Here is a 20,686-nt window from a genome sequence, read left to right on the forward strand (position 1 = left end):
TTTGCTTGTCTGTGACTAAAACTTGCATCGTTATAGACAATCAAAAAATACGACCCTTGGGGTGTCAGTGCCCCCTTAATGATTTCCCTGAATAGGCCCATCGCCAAGGACCAAAACGACACAAGCCTTTTTACAGCGGAGCTGTTAAGGGCTAGTTTCCCCAGGATCGTGTCCCCCGCAAAGAAATGTCGACGCAAAACTCTGGTTGCCGCCGTCGCTCATAGATGGCGGTAGCTATCCAGAGTGTTGTGTTTGCCGGTTGTCTGCTTGTCGCCGTCGCTCATAGATCGCGGCAACATTTCTTCGGAGGAAGAAGAGCGGGAACGGAATGAGCGGCGAAGTGCGCAGCAGCGGGAATGGTTCCGTAACCGCCGCGAGGCCGCTATTGCCTAAAGTTCCACTGGGTCGAGCGCTTCAGATTCCCTTGCGAAAAAAGGGCAAATCGCTCGCCTGGAAAGCCACCGCCGAGAACAGAAACTACAGCTCCCCTGCTCTTTCTTCTTCACCAGAGTGGAAAAACATAGTTTTTTTGTTTGTTTGCTTGTTTTTTGCGACGCGTAGGGTTCTGAATATCGAATTTGTCCACTTTTCGTGATGAACCTGGTATATCATCGCAATTTTAATAAAAAATTCACTATAAAGAAATAGGGAAAATCAAAGCGCCCAACTTCAAGCGCAACCTACGCTATATTGGAAATTTGTCAGAACTCGCATATGCTCAGCCTATTGCATTTTTAATCATTTTAAGCATGCCGAGGGTAGCTTTACGTATGCTGAGCGGCACAGCGAGACGTGAGCCGAGTCCTCCGCTTGGTGCCATGAAGAAGGGGCATTTGGGAGCGCAGGCAGATGGACTAATTATGAATCGCGGTATATCCCATGGTAGTAGGCGACCGTAGGCGCGTGCAGCAAGCTCAATCAACAAAGGGCCCTTGAAACGAATTTTGGGGTGGGATGAATGAATTTAGGTTGGGATTTTACTAATAGCATATCGTTTAGTGGGCCAAAAGACAGATGGTAGAAAGTCAAAAGCCTGACTTTCAGTGCGAAAGTTTGAAAACACAGAGGACTATTTTGTACCTCCTTCCCTTGGAAAGCTCTCTGCCTTTTCACTGCGATACATCCGCGGTACCTAAAGCGCGTCACTAGGCCCAAACGCTCGTCACACGACACCGGACCTCACTTATTCCCTCCCATCACAAACCTCCCTTTCATCACGTGACCTCATTCCCCTTGCGCGTGGGTATGCGTGGGGGAGCGTGATTGCGTGGCAGAAGTCTGGCTGGCCCAACGAGCACGTAGCTTCCAGAGCACTGTCAGGTTTTGGGTGAACGGACTGGGGAAAGCAACTTTTGTTCGAGTTGTCAGCGACGGGCTAATCTTCTAGGAGGAGAATGGCTGTGTCCGGGTTCACAAACGAAGGTCCGAGCAAGAAAGGACTCCCTCCCTTCGGTCTTCTTGAACTATTTGGAACAATGCACGATTTGCGAGTTGAGGAGAAAAACTAAACAGGAAAAAGTTGAAAAATTGTTTCATGACCCCTTTAACAATCACTCTGATCTTCCCGGGCAGCAGATGAGTGTGTCGTGCGTACAACGCTTCCGAAACTATCCGAAGCCCCCCGTATCACAACACGACAAAAATAATAACCCACGCAAAATGCGCCAACGACACAAACTCTGCTTTCCAGGAAGCTTTAAGATCAAAACAAGTTTAATTTGTGTGTGTGTGTGTGTGTGTGGTGTGTGTGGTGTGTGTGGTGTGTGTGGTGTGTGTGTGGTGTGTGTGGCGTGTGTGTGGTGTGTGTGGCGTGTGTGTGGCGTGTGTGTGGAGTGTGTGTGACGTGTGTGTGGCGTGTGTGTGGCGTGTGTGTGGCGTGTGTGTGGTGTGTGTGGTGTGTGTGGTGTGTGTGTGGTGTCTGTGGTGTGTTTGTGTGCGTGCGTGTGTCTGTGTCTGTGTGTTTACTTTTCATTTTGTGCGAAATCAGCTAAGAAAACAAAAAGAAGCAATAGCAAGCATAGCTCGGTTCAACTTCTTAAAACGACACCTCCTGGAAGTCTCTGCAGCTTTCACGAAATTTCTTGCAAAGATGATCGTCTTGGCAATATTCGTAGACACTATATTAAAATATTAAGCAGACGAACCAACCTCTGGATTTTTCCTGCGAAGCTCGATCACCTTTGCCGTTTCTTCCGAGTACCTGAGAAACGCGAAGGTCCCAAATATCCGGTTCAGCCAAAAGATCGGAGCAGCCAGTACGCCGAGTGACGTTGTGCTTTCTGGAATGTCGAGGCAAGTCACAAATTGCAAGACAAAACTTGTCCTTTCAAATGACAAAGCGCAATTATGGATGCGGTATGCAGCGCACTTCCATCACATCTCTTGTCAAGACGCTGAAATATAAGTGTACTACTTCTGAAAGATGCCAGCTGAACCGCCTGAACATAGAAAGAAAAACAAAAAGCGAGAGAGAAAAGAGGACAAATATAAATACCAAGAGGAAAATACGAACTAATAATTATAAAGCAGACGACGAATACGGAGTTTCATGTCTCGGGACTGATGGGTGTGGAAGAAGTTTATCGTCAGTAAATGGTTGCTAATCCAGCAGTTTAATTGTCATTTTCTCTCGCTCTCTCTCTCTCTCTTTCTTTCTTTGTTCGTGTATCTTCCTACGTTCATCTCGCGTCTTTCAGAAGTATGAATCACCAACCAGCTCAGCTGCGAGCAGTCACAAAATAAATGTACGCTAATATCATCACAGATTAAAGGGGCCATGAAACATTTTTTCTACTTTAGTTATATACTACTACGAGTCACTACCTAACGTTAATGACCAAACAAAACTTTCCTTAGTTTTTTTGTTTTTTTTCTAGCCAGTGGTGGGCGGCCGATAAATTCGACAAATATAAGCATCGTTCATCCCCCCAACTCGGAGCCAGAACAAGTGGCCCCATGGCCTGGCTCCTATCCTATGTCGCCAACGCTAATCATAGCCACGCGCTGCGGTCGGCGAAGTAGAAGACATAGCTCTGGGCATTCTTAAAGTATGGCTATTCACATCCCCGCAGTGGTTCGACACGAGCCACTACCCAAGTGTCCGCCGAGGCATTGATTGTTAAGAGCCGAAGTCTAGTGCTCACACAGTTCTCATGTTCAATCCATCAGCCGCGCTCGACTGTCCTCAGGCTGGTGGTTTCGATCCCACAATTACGCCATCAAGCTTTTCGAAAGCAAAACTGAAAGAAATAGTCCGCCTTTCATCCTCGCATTACCGCGACAAAGAAGATTCTTAATCTATGGCGGTCTGTGCGAGCATACTTGGGCGAGACAGGGACCAGTACGCCTCTGTAATATCATGAACCTTCCAAGCCGATATCGTTTCATGATCCCTTTATACCTAGTAAAAAAAATCATTTGTATGAGAAATTTCTTGTGTCCAATAAACACATATGAATCATACAAGATATATAAGAACATATAAGAACATATACGAACCATATAAGAATTCTATGAGAACTATATAAGAATCATATAAGATATATAAGAACCCCATAAGAAACTTATAAGAAACTTCCCACTAGTTTCTTATATGGTGATTATATGTTCTCATATATCTTATATAGTTCTTATATAGTTCTTATATGGTTCTTATACGGTTCTTATATGTTCTTATATATCTTGTATGATTCATATGTGTTTATTGGACACAGAATTTTCTCATACAAATGAGAATTTTCAATAGGGTATTAATAACGACTGCAAGTAAAAGATAAACGTGTATCATTGCCGTTATTTTAGAGCGCAGCTCTTAGGCGCCCGTTTCCGGCTTGAGCGGCGTCGCCGTCGCCGTCGCCGTAACCAAGGTTACGGCGACCCGGGGGTCACGTGACCCCCGAGGTCACGTCGCCCCCTCCCCGAACCCCGAAGTCACGTGACCCCCCCCCCCCCCCCCCCCCGAGGTCACGTGACCCCCTCCCCTAGGTCAAGTAACCCCCGGAGCATAATAAAGAATGAGGGGAGGAAGAGGAGAATAAGGAGGAGGAGGACAAGGAGGCGTCTACCCTCCCCTCAGTACCCTTCCCTCATCCTCCTCAAGAGCTGCGCTCCTATTCGGCGTTACAGGGAGTTGTAAACGGCTTTCACTTTTTTTCTTTCTTTTTTCAATTATGAAGAATGTTATTTTTCATTCAAAAGCTTCCTTTTGAACTTCACTTTAGTCTAGTTATTGTGATATTTCAGGGAAATCAGATTTCCTCAAACCCGGCATTCATAGCCAAACTGGAAACACTTTAAACAATTATTTCATTTCACAAATCACGAGTGGTGTTATAAAACATTGATTTTTAGCATTATGTGTTGAATCCTTTTAATTCTGATGTTCCTATACTTTATTTCACCACAACTCAAAAACACACTCGACCTTAAGGGCTGTTCATACTCTAACGTGGACGAACGCAACGCGCGCCAGCGTAAAACGACATTCGTCGGCTACTACGTCGCGCCACATCGCGCCCCAAAGAGCCTGAACCACAACAGTCCAGCGAGGTCCAGAGTGCCTTGATGAACTGCTCCATTATGCGCATGCGCGTCTCCATGGAAACCTCGTCGTCTCAAGCAGCATATTTTTCTTTTCTGGTCGGTATCAATCATGCGTTTGGTCGGTGTTGTCCTTCCCGTTTGGTCATGCTTCGAAGCAGCGAGTTGGGGCAATGGTTAGCAGTTCGAAGACAAGACACTTATGGAGATATCAAGTGAAAACCAGCATTCATTTTCTCATAAATGTTACACAAATGTCGACGGAAAAACCAGAAATCACAATATTGGGTTCGTCGAAGCTTACCGCTCGGTATAGTTCGTCGGAGTCGATCGAAGCGACTCCAGTGAATCCACTGGGATACTTAGATCACTCGATATTCCACAGCGACCTGTTTATGGCACCAGTTTGCTATCCTTACTGCTATAGCCTTTCACGTTGACTCACGAAACTTACACCGAAGACCGCGTACGATGCCTAATTACGCGATGTACGCGTTAGAAATTGTAGCGACTCTTACGAAACAATACACTTGAGTTCAGTCCCATTTTTATCGCGTACCGCTGCTCTCGTTTACAAGATGAAACACCCCGGTTGAAAATTTCTGGCTCGTTAAATACTTCAAATACTTCACTGGGTTCGCCGTTCACGTACATTCGATGGCGCTTGTTGTTTCGATTGGGTACTGCTGCTGGTGCGTACGACTATCACATGATCATGTGTAGCACACACATTACGTAATCCTTAATTATATTTAACTCTACCTTTGCAACGGTGCAAGTGACTTGGACAAGTACAACGATAGTAATCCCTGGAGAAGGAGAACAAAAGAAACGAAGTATAAAAAATCTCCGATCATAGCTAGGTAACGGTTGCCAGACTATAGCTCTCGAAGTGTAGCTGGTTGAAAACATCAAGCAATACGGCAACAAACTGGCCGGAGCATTCGAAGCTCAATCTTGAAAAGATACGTGAAAAAGGCGAGCTTACGTGCCAACATGTGAAAGGGTCCGGTCATAATTTCCCTCAGCGTTCGCTTGGCCGTAACAAGAAATGGGTTGTTCAAGTCCCTCTGAAAGCTGGTGTCGAGTCCGAACGCCGCCCGACCGAGGTAGTCCATCGTGAGACCCTGCATTGTCTCCCGCACGTTTATCTCTTTGCTAAGGTCGGCTTTCTTGCCGAGTACGTCCATGAACACGTCGCTAACTTCAGCGATGTGATCCAACATCTGCGAAAACAAATGCGAAAACATAATCAACCGTTTCTTCTTACGTTTTCATGGTGTGTCAATATGGCGCTCATCTTGATATTCTTGAATCGTATAGCTCTTCTTAGGTGTCTCACATCTTTAAAAACGCAGGATATGACCTACCACGTTAGCTCTTCTTGCGTTTTGACTTATTCCTCGGCGTTCTTCTCAGATATTGTTGCAACCTCACTATCAACAGAGCGACAATAAGAAGCTCAAGACTGCCAAGCCCTGCGCATCTTAAGCTGCTCAAAGCTGTGCTCTACCCGAGTCCCACTGAAGCGACAAACAAAAACAAACGACAGCGACAAGCCTCAAACACATGCAGCACGCTCGCGACGGTTCCTTTATCAGGCGTTTAGTCCTTCAGTGCTCGTGAGTTAAGAACGAGCATTTGCAAGTTTGCCAAAGATACCCTCGCGTGCATGATGCTCGTGTTTGAGCATAGCCTCCTTTGGAAAGGCTTCTACAAACGACAGCGACAAGCGTTAAACCAGCCTCTCGCAATTGGAAAGGCTGGTTTAACGTTTGTCGCTGTCGTTTGTTTCTGTTTATTGCTCTGGTGGGAATCGGACATTGGAAGCACAATCTTGGTCGTCTGTCTTTTTGTCCTATCACAACGATCTCACCAGTATCGTGTTCGTCAGCAAACAAATGATGACACGAAACCGACGTTACTAAAACACTCAGTTGGGAAACTCCCATAGAGACAGCTTTGAAAGAGTGGCCCCAATCTGTCTCCGAGCACCGAGCTAATGACGAACACAACCCCACCATTTCTCCCGCAGCGGCCACTCGAGGAACTGCACGTGACTTCTATTTTGGCTTTAAGAACAGATACAGCGAAAGAGGTTACAGGGGTACCACCCCTGTCTCCACGGCGCCTAGGTACCTAGGTCGGGACGCGCTACCTGAAAGCCCCGCTGAGGCATGGTTGTATAAAAACAATATTAATTGTGCCGCAAAACCCTGCAAACTAAAGATCTTAAAAACATAACGCGCCCCTCTTTTCGTACTAAACTCCAATAAATGTCATACAAAAAGTGTCTTTTCCGTTTGTTTTTACGCAAAAACAGGCTTTCAAAAAGCTCAAGCTGACCACAGTACAGACAAACGATAAAGAGCGGCGCTGATGTCGCATTTAGCTCGGTCTCGGTGGACGCCAGCGGCCCAGGTTTCGACGGCGAGTTTCCCAGCTGATTGTTGTAGTAACGTTGCACGAAACTCTGCACAGCTACCGCCATCTATGAGCGACGGCGGCAAGCAAACAACCGGATTGCCGGTTGTCTGGTTGCCACCGTCGCTCATAGATGGCGGTAGCTGTCCAGCCTCTACCCCTGTGGCTTGCCGACATGCAGCCGGCCATTACTTCATTCCCACCATAGTACAGCTTCCCCTGGTCTTCCTTCTTCACCAATATAAAAAGACTAAAAGTTTTTTTTTGTCTTGCTTTTTTATAAAAGAGAACTACTGCAAATTTGCCTATAATAAAAAGGCAGACACTGCGCTGACGCTGAATTGTTATTTTCTCCTTTGAAACTAAAAGTGTCCTCACACTTTACATTTTGAATGGACGTTTGTTACACAGCGTCTTTTGTGTATTATTCCGAGGCTTTAGCCAACACCTTTACGTCTGACGCCACTTGATGCACTCTTTCAGAAGTAACGACGCACATCATGAAGCACATTCTTCGAAGATAAATCAGCATCTGTCAGTTCATTCTGCTGGAACGTTCAGTCGTTCGTTTCCTATAATGCGCTAAAAGAGTCGGCATATCAAAGCGTGTTGGTACTTGCAAAAAACGCAAAGTGCGTTTTTTTTTTTTTTTTTTGGTATGTCAGCTTTAGTCGTGCCTACATTTTACGGTCACATTTTTTTATATGCACACTGCAGAAAGAGAGGTACAAAGGAGTGAGTCAGCGACGTGTCGGTGTCATTCTTCTACTCGTTTTTGAGTTCTTCGTTTTGTGTTCAGCTCTTTGCTCAGGAAATCTATTCGGTGCAGCTTTCACCGGCATACAAAACCGGATGCACCCCGTGACCGCAGCTTAAGCTCTACAGCCTCGTCGTACAGTGAATAATTTCGTGCGCCAACTATACTTTTGCTAGCACGTTTTAAAAATAGAGATGGTGCCTGACCAAGCCTAGCCAAGACAATGCCGCTAAAGTTTACTCAGATTTCGCGCATTTCTCGGTAGGGTCACTGCTCGTTGAAGCTCGCAGGCGCGTTCTCACGGCGCGTGGTCTCGTAAGCTTCCGCACAACTAAGGACGGTTTCTCGAGTGACTCTCATCAACCCTCTGACTCCCATTAAGATGTCCCTAGGCACGACGCGCCATCTCAAGGTGTTTGCCAGAAATGCGAGTGAATCTTCGCCACACCTGTGTCTTTTGGCGACGCTTCGTCATTCAGACACACCTGCCTGTTGTTTTACCGTGGCCTAGAGATTTTTTTTTTTTTTTGCAGGTTTTGATTTTAAAAGGCTTTTTTAAGGTAACCGAACACTTCGATGCACAAACCCTGGTAGCACAATTCTTTGGGTAAGAATTTGTTTTTTTCATCTAGGAACTTAGGTTTTTAACGCTCATTCACACAGTTGTGATTTGCTAGTATTGTTTGCTTTGAAATATCTTAAAATCTTTAACGACGAGAAAACGCATTGGCGCCATCCATCGGGAAATCTTGGAACACAATGCGGTCCCGCATATTTCCTTTTTTTTTTTTACCGCGTCATTAATTTCTTTTCTTTTCTTTTCTTTTTTTTTTGGGGGGGGGGGGGGGGGGGCTTTCAATTTTTTTGCCAATCTTATAAAGGACCATTTTCGCAGGTATTACGTATAATTGACCTCGGCTATACCGCAAAAATCCTTCGCTCTAGTGAAATACATTTCCGAGGTCACTGATAGATATCGCCAGCGTGCCAGTATGTTTTCTCATCGTAAAAGATTTTAAGAGGTCTTAAAGCACTCCGTCCTAAGGAGTCGCATGTGGACGAACGGGCATCAAAAAGTCTCGAAGCAGCCAATTAAGGTAGAGCTAAACTTGACATCATTCTCCAAACACGTGCACAAGTAATGCTGTCCTATAAAATCTTTGAACTTAAATCGCCAAAAGAAGTATCAGAGTTGGGCTTCACTTCATGTTGTGGGGTTTTTATATGGAAACTTTTCTTAAATGTCCAAATAAGTGCCTGATTTAGGCTTCACTGCTGCTTATCCGTTTTATGCGTGCCTTCTTTGGCTCAGAAATTACAGTTGCGCGATTATGTGGCAAGTCAGAGAAAAGCCGTAGGAACTCAAAAGAAAAAGTACTCTGGCGTTAACTAAGGCCTTGGAGCACAACCACATTAGGCCTAAGTTAGAGATCTAGGATGCCAAACTTGTGGCAAGCCAGGATCTTCTCTGGATTGCTACAAGGGAAGTCACCGAAAACAGAGTCGTTTCTTCTCTTCGTCGTAGATGGCATGAATGCATATACGACCGAGTGACCTCACACTCACCAGCTTGAGTTTGAGTGTGGTGAAACAGGGCGTCACGCAAGAGCGCATGCTTTTCCACTTGAAGCCCTTTGCGTGAATCAAACTTTGGCCGACGATTGGGTGCATTTCGTCCGTCCTCATAGTTACCTGCGTGAAAAAAAGTAAATTTGTGTACCTTCCGGCGCCGAAGTAGAGGCAGGTAATCACCGTGCCGAAAAAAAAAAGTCGAATTTGGGGGTTTTACGTGTCAAACCAACGACGGGCATCTGGCACGCCCCAGCGGAGGACTGGGGATTAATTTCGACCACCTGGGGATCTTTTGACGTGCAACCGAAAGCTCGGTTACACGGCGTCTTCACCGCAATAAACCTCCATCAGATTGCAGGCACCTCGGCCGGGATTCGAACCCGCCACATGGGGATCCGTAGGCCGACGCTCTCGCCTCGGAGCCGCCGAGGCGGCAACCGTGCTGAAAGAGCCCTCGATAAGCCCATTGGATTTTCAAGCCAGAAACAACTCGGTGCTTTATGCTGAAAGTAACCGGGTGACTTGTACATGCAGAGGCATAGATATTTCTTTAAAATTCCCTCAAGTCACACTGGTGGCCGCCATATTTGGATCACCCCGTCCTGCGCGAAGCGTGTGATAGGATCCGAGTTCATGCCGAGCACTGATGCTGCACTCGAATTGAATAAATTTTTTGGCCTACTACGCGCCGAACGCTGAAACAGTATTCGTGTTCAATTTCATGCTCAAAGTGCGTGCTCAAAACATGGTGACATCGGAGGAATTACTGGACACATCGCAAAGTGAAGAGGACTATTGGGGGGGGGGGGGAGATCGGGGAGGGGCGCTCCCTAGCGGCCACCTCGGGAACTAACGCTGTGTGGCAAGCAAACCCTTCGACCGCAGTCATCAGTGCGTTCACTGCCATAGAAAACGACAACGCAAGGCTCGTGAAAAAAATGTAGCACTATTCTTTTCCTCTAAACGCATCTAGAGCTTGTTTCCGATTTAAAGCTACGTGACGACAAGTGTCTCCTTTCTTTTGACGTGGTGTCTTTGTTCACCAGCAGCCCAGTGCCCTTGGCGGTATCCGTTGCAGGAAGTGCCCTCTCGGCAGACGAAAAACTTCCGGAGAGAGCCTATCTGTTGACGAGATCTGCCAACTGCTAGAGTTCTGCCTGAACAGCACATACTTCTCCTTTAGCATCTACAAACAAACCAGCGGCACAGCCATGTGGGCAGCAATATCTGTGACAATGGCAAAGCTCACAATAAAGGCCATCGAACGCAAGGCTTTCGACACCTTCAAGCCTAAACTACTTCTACGACAACTCCTGCGTCGTTAAAACCAGCCAGGTGCATCGTCTTCTAAAGCATCCGAACTTGGTGGATGAGTAGCTACAATTCACGGTCGTGCGTGAAGACAAATGTTCCCTTTCAATTCTGGATTCACTGGTAACCAGGAGCGGCAGTTCGCTAAGCTTCTCTTTTTACAGGAAGCCAACCCCCACTGGCAGATACTTGGGGTTTGATTCCCAGTACCCCCGGTGTCATTAAGCGTCGATGGCCTCTGCACCCTTCAGGCGCGTCTTCTCCACCTGCTAAACAAAAAAGATCCTCCAGGAGGAAATCAAGGTCGTAACATCGGATATCCGCAAGAACGGCTACACTCGACGGTTTATTCTTCGGATACTCGAGAAGTTAAGGCATCCACCCGTAGGGCCAAGCATTCCCCCATCCGATTGGCGTCTGTGTGTCCTAAATTAGCTGCACCAGCGAGGCCCTTCCTCGCGTCCTCGGTCGCTACGGGATTGCGGTGACTCATAAGCCCGTGTCAACAATCGGTCATCGCCTCCCCCTCCCGAAGAATCGGTCCCCCAAAGAAAGGCCGCAAGGCTTGGTCTACCGCATACCATGCAAAGATTGCCCGGCCTCATACGTTGGGGAAAGCAAGAACATAGCAGAGAGGCTTACGTGATACAGACACGATGTCCGGAAGAAGGATATGGAGGCAAGCGCCCTCGCGGAGCACGCAGAAGCAGCCGGCCACACAGTCAATTTCGAGACAGATATTGTATTGACATCGGCCGGGGGAAAATGGTACCGGCTGTTTTTTAATATAATTTTCGAATCGGCCGAAAATGCATAATACTGCGCAGTTATTGCCGATTCAGAAACGATAATCAGGAAAAAACACGGTTCGTGTACCATATATATCATGGTTGCGTCGCCGCAATATAACAGATATTCTGTCGACATCAGCAGAATCAAAATGGTACCAGCAAATTTTCCCGATACAACGGGAAAATCGGCAATACTCGCATGACGTTCCCGACGCGATGCGAATATCGCCCCAATATTGTGTGCTGCCCTGGGCCAATATCCTTCCCATTCAGCGACAGGAAAAAAATTATAAGGTGTTACCAGTGCTTGAAATTACTACTCATGTCTCGTTAGCACGGACCCCGATTATATGAATGTCCTTCCATATATAAGGTATTTCTTTTCAAGATTAACGCATTTTTTTAAAGTAAAAGCAGTGAATGCTACAGTAATGCGGTCTGTGCAGGTCAGTTATACGGCCGGCGAGATATGTTGGTTAATCGTAACGATCTAAAATATAAACTCAAATGTATTAACTTTTTGTTAATTATTGGAAACAAACATACTGTTCTAATAAAAATGCTAAGCATCATCGAAAACCCGAAAATCAGTCAATATTAGAAAGACTTGGAGTTCGATGGAGCCTAAAGTTTCCACTCGTGAAGCAGGCGCAAGGCTGCAGTTGCGGTAACGCGCCCGCCCAATTTTTCCGTTACTTATAATTCGCGTTTTTTTTTTTTTGTTTTTTTTTTTTCACCTTAGCCTTGTGCCTGTTGCCCCGAGTCCTAATTTTAGCGCACTAATGCACCTCCCACGCTTTTAACGTATTTCTAGAAATTATTCAGTTACAGGTTTTTGATTAGGCTCAGTAAGTTTCTATTTGGAAACATACATCTATTTTTACAAATTTACCACGTTTTATCTTATTCTACCTATCGTGACGATTTTTCCACTATATTATGTCCCTCTGAGCGTGTAACTCACTTGTACAAACCGTATTAGTGTAGATTTCGTACCTTTGTTAAACAAGTATGTTAAAGGCCGACAAACACTTCGCGCTTTCCACTTTTGCCCGCCTCATCCCTTTCTATATCTTTTTCCACTTTTTACCTTGTCCCAACTTGGCTCTCCTCGCAGCTTAAAAGAGGGGAGCGCGTTTGAGGATAATCTTCCCTGCAGAAAACCGAGATTGGTACGTTCGTCTTACATAGAAGCTTACATAAAAGAACCCTCTATTGATAAAGGTTTCGGGGACAAATTGTGTAAATACAAGCATATTTCTCGTTGTTATGCATAACTCACATAATGGAGCAAATTTTGAGGGCAACGAAGTCGTCCGTATTGACGAGTCTTTTTTTCTAGCTTTACAAAGGGCTCGACAAATATCGGTAGGTATTAGCATCATCGCCGAGAGTAACACTTACGGCACGATCAGTGAAGTTGGGGAAGTTTTTGACGAAGACGTACTTCAGAAACTCGAGGTCTTTCACAACAAGCATTGGAACGTCTCCATTGTAAAACCTGAAAGACGATGCACGAAAACCCTGAGAAGATACTCTTATGAGGAACCTATAAACGAATATAATTTGCCACATACCCTTATTTGGACAGCTGAATGGTTTCAAAATATTTGATTATACACAAATTGCTTAAGTAGAAGCGTGCCGTTTAAAGCTTACACTAATATAGAAGCCGCACATTTTAGTCATTAGATTTACTTGAATAATTACTTAATTTGGTGGCTGGTTAAATACACCGATTATGCTAGGCGAAATGTACTTCAATATTTTGTGCAAAAAATAAGTCACCTCTTTGTACTTTTTGTATCAGAACAGCAGCCATGCGTTTAGAAACAAAAATGTACAACGAAAATGTAAAGCACTATAATCATAATATATATATTCTTAATTTAAGATAGTATAAAATGAGGCAATTAAATTCAATTAAATCAAGTTTGTTTTGACATTAATTTGCACACGATGCCTAAACTACAAGAAAAACTCCCCCAAAATGCTGCTTGACTTGGCTTATGCATCCAGCGCCCCGTCAACATTAGCAATTAAACAATATTTCATAAAATCTGATGCAATAAACACTTGGAACAACGCTGGTGTTATATACATATAGCACATGTGAGACAAAATGATCTGTGGGTACTCATTTCCTCCTAACTATTTCAAAGTTCATTGCGGCATCATTCTTACCCGAAGATATCGCCGTATTCCTTGCACCACTTATCCAGAGCCCGGAACAAACCCTGTTGGTAATAAAACCATAAAAATACGAGTCACTTGTGTTTTAGGAGACCATGCAACTAAAGCACTAGAATTCTATAAAACAATTAAGCAAACGCCAAATAGGGCAATAAAATGACGAGGGGTGGCCCTAGCTGTCATACAAGGAACGGCGGCGTGGCCTAATGCTCTCATGATACGGGTGGCTGTGTGAGGCGACAGGTTTGTCATCCCCCAAAACTGCAAACGTGAGGAGTGAGGCTGCGCTTTCATCAAAAGAGTGGGAACGCTGCCTGGTTAATGCTGGGCGTTCATTCAACAAAAACCTACAGAGAAATTTCACGCAAATCAGTACTGCTGTCCTTTGTAACACCTACACTAACAACCTGTTTATAACGCTGATTTTGGATCCTTGTATGCAGTAGTGGTACCCAAGCGGTAAAAATTCAGTGCCGATTACGAGGTTGACTTGGTGACGACAGTCTGTGACGTAGGACCTACAACCCCAAGTTTATTTAATATTGTATAAGATATACGTCTCTCCCGCTTCAAAAAAGTAATGACATAAAATTTTCTTATATGCCTAAGTATCTTAAATGTAATTTACTTGTCATCTTGGTGTCGCTTTGGTTCAGCTGCGTTCGCTTGATTTTAAATTAACAAAATTTGCACCATCAAATGCACCTAATGAATTAAAATAAGATGCAAACAGTCCAGGGTGGCTCGCTTTTTTTAATAAAAACAACTTCTTGTAATTCAAGTCGAATTACAAAAAGTCAATTTGATATCATTACTCAAAATTACTGGCAAATGAGGACCCCGCTTCCACATGTGAGGAGACTAGACATGCCCGAACAACAAACGCAACTCCACTTTGTGGTAACATGCAACCATGGAGGACAAATGAGCGAAATAACGCGTGCAAGGTGGATTGAGGGTTTGAAAGTATAAAGGCAAGAAATGTTTTTACCAAATGTTAAGGTTTTGGGTTTTTTTTTATCCGTGGTTACTGACATAAAGTGTTTCTACGTAAAATTATACCCCTCAGTCATTAACATGAAGAGTAGTTGGGTAGTTTACATTACGGCATGAACCTTTCTAATTAATAGAAAAATAGTTAAATGAATTTACTACATTTTCTATCCTTGCATGTAATAGTATTGTTTAAAAAAATGTATACTTGGATATAAGAGAATACACGCACAATAAATTGGCGAATAAATTTATGTTCAAATTATTGAAGATAAAAAGGTGTGCAGGCGAATTGGTTTAAACGTATTATAGATTCTTCTTTTAGAGTGATGACAAAAAGGACATGAGAGATCCAAATCTAGTTATACTCATTTCTAAATCGCTTTTAGGACTCGTAAGTCACAACATCAAAACTTAAAATGAGGAACAATATTGACCTTTTCGTGGTATTCCCACAGGTTGCCCCATAGCAGGCTTGGCTTGGGTCCAGGAATTCCAAGATCTTTGAAGTAGGAAAAGGTTCTCTGTCTCCATCTGCACAGGGCATAGACGACGCATAATTGATGATATCTTATGTAATTCCTAACTTTTTCTCACCTTTGTTTTTATTTGTCAATGGTCAGAGATGTGCTGAAGGTGTATTGATTAATTTATAGCCTTGAACGCTGCATTTTGAAAATTTTAAAAGGTTTAAAACCACTAATACAATATTTAATAATGTGCTTCTTGTATATTTCCTTCCTCAGCTCTACAACGGGAACTATTAAAATTAATTGAGCCAAAAAATACATTGTATCTCTAGACTTTTTTTTAAAACTATGGTCAGACTTTAAAACAAGAACACGCGCATGAATAGTAACGAATTGATGTGTTTGTAGACAAAGCCATCGGGCCGACCTGGATCCGTGCGCAGCGCTCAGAAAAACTATGTTATTTGTTTACCAGCATATTTACATTTTATGACAGTAGAGAAAAGAACAAATCAAGAATCTAGGATAGTGGGCAAAATATGCCCAGCCCTGTGTTTAAGTTCGAGTACAGGCGGCATCTATGGAAACGTTGTTCGTAAACAAAGACCTTGATAGATAACCCGGTGAGGTCTCGAGGTCCCACTATCGCCACCATAGTGACCTTCGTTATTGAAACTGGCGGAACCGCAAAAGGTAAGAAGGGACAATACGGTTGTTGACGACACTAGTGTCACAATATTCCCAAAGATCAGTAGGAGATAAGGCAACGTCGAAACTCCGGTTGGCCTTCGAGACTTAGTGATTTTTGTTAGAAAAAAAAAACAGACGTGGATAATACTATTTAAACTTGAATTACAACGATGCTCCAAAAGGATGACAGGAATACCTGGTGGGCAGTGTGCTTACTGCGCAGGCCACCAGCAATATCACAAAAAAAGAGAGAAGGAGTCTGTTTAATGCCACAAACCCAACGTCGAAAAGTATTGTTCATAGCATGTTTAGATGCCTGTCACTTCAACACTATGCTGTTTTTGTCATGATTTTTTAAACCCAGAGTGTGACGGAGTACAAAAAAAAAGAATTCTTTAAATACGCCAAGTGAGAAAATACAAATCAAACTAAATAATAACTTTCATCGCATCTTACTGAATTTCAACTATTAGAACCGAAATGTGTCGGTGGCGCCATCTTCTACTTTCCGTTCGTGACGTCATGACCGGATATTTCCTCGCTGTGACGCCATAAGTTGTAATCTTTGGCTAACTATCATCAGTCGCGAACCACATGCTCGATGGTACGTGTAAAAAATAACAATTATGGAAGCCTGGAACCTTCACATTCTTAAACAGACATCTGCCCAGTTGACGCGCTCACATTGGGCTGATTTTGGTCGACGAGAGAAAAATTAATACAGACAAAGACGGTCAACAGCGAGCACTTGGCCAACCGCCAACTGCGGCCCCAACGACGCTTTCGGTCGGGCGTGTCGCTGATGCGTAGAGCAAGTCGTCTGCTTTTTCCGCAGAAGTTCCGGTGACGTAAGAAACACACCGAGCTGTGATTGGCTCTGATTGAAGGACAGCGGGTGGACCTGAAAGCAAGCTGCTTTGAGCTTTACCCACTATCCTTCAATCAGAGCCAATCAGAGCTTGGCGTGTTTCTGACGTCACCACAAACCCTGCAAAAGAAGCAGACGAACTTGCGCTCCCCATTGGCTAATGCCGCAATCTCGTTGACTGAGGAGCGACTACTAAGCTGTCAGTGATCATATTAATAACAACAAAAAACGGCGTCTCCCGCAGCGTAATAATATGAGCTTTATGTAGCGTTATAAGACCGGTTCACACATATCCTTGAATTGGTAGCCACGCTTAACACAAAGCACAGATTTCCCGGTGACTTTTCGTAACGTAGCTTAACGTAACAAAACGGGTTGGTGTGAACCAGCCTATATAGCATACTCCAAAAGATATCAGACGTTTCGGGCATGCATTTGCGGACATTTGTCCCCCAGAGGCATGTTTGGATCTTTGTTTTACGAACTTCTAGGCCAAAAATAAGAAATCTTATTTCGTAGTTTGTCTCACGAGGTCATGTAGCGGTCCTTCGGTCTGCTTCCGCCGAGATTCGCGGCAAGAAGCGTGGGTTTCGCCGCGTGGTGGAAATTGTTTCGCAGGCCAGAGTGACGGTACTCCAACTCCCTCTGCTGGTGCGAGTACGTGCAACGCCAAGCTCTTAAGCACTAGGAAAATTCAAACATTGCCGAGTGGGTATAGCATGTGCACTACCCAAAGTGAGGAAAACAGAAGCGACCCAAGCGAGCTTCTCATCGCGAATAAGACAACGACGTTACTCGTTGACACGAGCCTGACAGCACGAGCAAGCAAACAAAAACGTTTTCAGCTAAGCAGATTTGGTCCCGCCCTCTCTTTCATTCATCGCGATACCAAGATCGAACGCGCTAGAGGTTGGTGACCCGGGCGTGGTGATAGACTCGGAGGATATACAGGGTGAGACAAGGAGACGCCAGGCTCTTCAAATCGGCCGGAAAATTCGGTTTCTTAACCTATCGCGCTACGACTTTGTGCAGCGTTGCCCACAGATGGTGCATTTTTTTTTGTAAAATTTGCGAAGAGCGAACTTACCTGAGGAAAAAGTAAAAAAAGAAAAAGGCTTAGCTCCTATGGAAACGCAGCGACGCCACCGGTCGGCAAACAACACGGCGCCGTTTCGCACGGGAAACAAGAGATGGCGCAACAAACGCCTCCAACGAACGAGCATACGGCGCCGAGAGCAGGCCTTTTTAGCAGACGATCTTTTCGACTCAAAAGCGGCGCGCGTTCCGCAGGCGGCGACAGTCGCAGAAACAAAAAAGACAGGCGCGGTAACAGCAAGGAACTGCAGTTCCTTGTCTGCAAAAGGGCCGGCTCTCGTCGTCGTCTGCTCGTTCGTTGGCGGCAGTTGGAGTAGCGACCGCTTGCGCCATCTCTTGTCTCCCGTGCGAAACGGCGCCGTGTTGTTTGCAGACCGGTGGCTTCGCTGCGTTTCCATAGGAGCTAAGCCTTTTTCATTCTTTACTTTTTCCTCAGGTAAGTTCGCTCTTCGCAAATTTTACAAAAAAAAAAAGCACCATCTGTGGGCAACGCTGCACAAAGTCGTAGCGCGATAGGTTAAGAAACCGAATTTTCCGGTCGATTTAAAAAGCCTGGCGTCTCCTTGTTTCACCCTGTAGATATTGATATATTAATATATTTATTTCAACTCAGGAGGGTCGTGGCGCCGCAGAAAGGCAAATCGCTCATATCTTGAAGGCCTGCGGCGCCTCTTCTAATGGTGATGAAATGGTATCGTATAAATGAATCGTGTGGATGCACGATGATGATGAGATGACGAAGAGGGTGAAGAGCGTCATGCGTTGTGAGTGTTCAAGAAGTCACAAGTACCCCAAGAAAAGTGCCACAAGGAGTACCGCAGGGCAGCGTCGTAAGCCTGATTTTTTTTTAATCTTCAAATGAGATCTCTTCCTGCGGCGCTTCCTCCGATGTCCTACCCACTCACCCCGCGTACAAATATTGCCATTTATGCGAATGATGTCGCAATATCGACATTTGGACCCCTACACCAGGCAAATATGACAAACCAGATTCTTCAGTTTGCGTTTGACAGAGCTACAGCAGAAATTACTCGTCTAGGACTGACTTCCTCGCCCTCCAAGACCGCTTTACCTTACAGCGATGGCGGCAAACTGTCGAAGTAATGTTTGACGGCCTGAAGATTTAAAGAAGCATTTCCACCTCTGTCTCGGCCTTCTTTATGGCAACCTCGTGACACAGAGGACGGCGGTAAAAACACTACTGGGGCAGTGTCGCCAAGTACTGGGCGTACTCCATACTTTTCGGGCGCACAGCCAGCAGGGTATTCCACTAGGTGGTTTACGAACGCTTTACAGGGGCCTCGTTCAGTCCAAGCTACTGTATGCAATTCCCTTCGTCAACGTTCAAAAACCTCAAATAGACGCACTAGAACGTTTTCCCCGTGTTGCGCTATGACTATGCCTGGGTCTTCCCCCTTACGCAAGAAACGTTCTGACGCTAAAAGAAGCCCAAGAGCAGCCAATCAGTCTTCGAGCAGAAAAAGCAGTGATGCATTCCTTGACGCGATTGCACACCATCCCGTCGGCGGATTACATACTGCCCCATCTGCTCAAAGGATCATCATCAAAACGCGGTGAATTAGCAGCGCAGTTTCAACGTGATGTCGCAAGCCCAGGAACGCTCTATCCTCCCCACCCCTCCGCATAGAACACGCCCATTACTGAACATGCACGAGTCATTGCGAGACCTACCTAAAAAAAGAGATCTCCATCCAACAGTTGCTCGTTCTGCCGTTGCCGTGGCCCTCGAAGATAAGTACGTTGGACACATCGCCATCTACACCGATGGCTCAGTCGACATCAAGAGAGGAACTACATTTGCAGCCTACACAATGCCCGCCCTATCAACTGAAAAAGCTGTTATTTTGAACATCGAGACATTATCTACGACAGCTGAGACGGTTGCAGTTCTTTTGGCTCTCAAGGCCCTTCAGGAACGTTTTGCGACCGGAAAAGTTGTGACCCTGGCAGATCCTCGCGGAGCTCTGGATCATATCATTGACGCCGAGAACGCTCCCCTGATAACTCAGAAGACTGCACACTTAGCAACAGAGTTGGAGGACAATGCTTGGAAGCTCACATTCCAGTGGATTCTATCCCACTGTGGAGTTCATGGAAATGAGCGAGCAGATACACAGGAATCAAGGGCACATTGCCTCTTGTCAGCCACACACGACTTACAACGGTTTTATGAAGCACGCCTTCTCATAGCACACGCCTTTATATAGCGCGTGATCTCCGAAGGTGACACCTAGTCCCCGAAACAGCCCACTATTTTTAACAAACTCCTCTCACATCTTTCTTTCCCCCTTCCCTGTTGCCTATGCTAGTCATTCACCTCTCTAAAGGGTAACAATCTGCATAGGCATTCAACCCCTTTTCCCGCGCTGCAGATAACACAGATTACGTCGGCTCCGTTGCATATTATAAGTTCGACCGCAGACGACTCCACAGTTCAATGGAGCCAATTAAAGTCCCTAGATAAGAGCTTCCTACAAGTAGCGGCATTCTTTGAAGCGCCGACTGCGTCACGATGCAGGTTTCAGGAAGCGAATGGCGGTGCACAGCAGAAGACAACTGAATTCCGCCATTGTGTTCCAAAACGGAATGTGCTTTGTGATTTGTGTTGGTTGTCGTTACTTGTAAAAGAAGTATCAAGGCTATCAAGAATAGCGCTGTCCTGTCTACTTCATGTCCGTGTCTGTCCTTTGCGTTTTCTAATTCAATATGTTAAATCAACTAGACCACCTTAATATTTTAACCCCCCCCCCCCCCCCCATCAAGGGACTTTAGAGTTAACCAGGCAGTGTCAGAAGCGCCTCGTCACGGTTATCGTTGTTTTTGTAGGCATGCTATCACCGACTTAACCAATCACGCACCAAAAAAAAAAAACACAGCCTTTATTGTGCTAGCAAAAGCGCAAAGACAACAAGCGCTCCGTGACTGTGCACTTTTGAAGCTGGATGAATTGTTCCATCGTACA

The 20,686-nt window shown here is 45.2% G+C and overlaps 1 protein-coding gene across 1 annotated transcript in view; it reads right to left on the reverse strand.

Annotated features, from left to right (window-relative positions):
- Positions 1 to 20,686, reverse strand: part of LOC8024926 (cytochrome P450 3A8) — a 40,825-nt gene that overhangs the window by 18,505 nt on the left and 1,634 nt on the right. The window contains exons 2-7 of the mRNA XM_029967584.2: positions 15,018 to 15,114; positions 13,579 to 13,631; positions 12,799 to 12,895; positions 9,287 to 9,412; positions 5,528 to 5,765; positions 2,149 to 2,279 (exon numbers count right to left, since the gene is read on the reverse strand). Of these exons, the coding sequence (XP_029823444.2) occupies positions 2,149 to 2,279; positions 5,528 to 5,765; positions 9,287 to 9,412; positions 12,799 to 12,895; positions 13,579 to 13,631; positions 15,018 to 15,114 (742 nt within the window). The remainder of the gene's footprint in view (positions 1 to 2,148; positions 2,280 to 5,527; positions 5,766 to 9,286; positions 9,413 to 12,798; positions 12,896 to 13,578; positions 13,632 to 15,017; positions 15,115 to 20,686) is intronic.

The sequence above is a fragment of the Ixodes scapularis genome, unplaced genomic scaffold, assembly GCF_016920785.2.
Source record: "Ixodes scapularis isolate PalLabHiFi unplaced genomic scaffold, ASM1692078v2 PGA_scaffold6__148_contigs__length_123643588, whole genome shotgun sequence".
Classification (NCBI taxonomy): Eukaryota; Metazoa; Arthropoda; class Arachnida; order Ixodida; family Ixodidae; genus Ixodes; species Ixodes scapularis.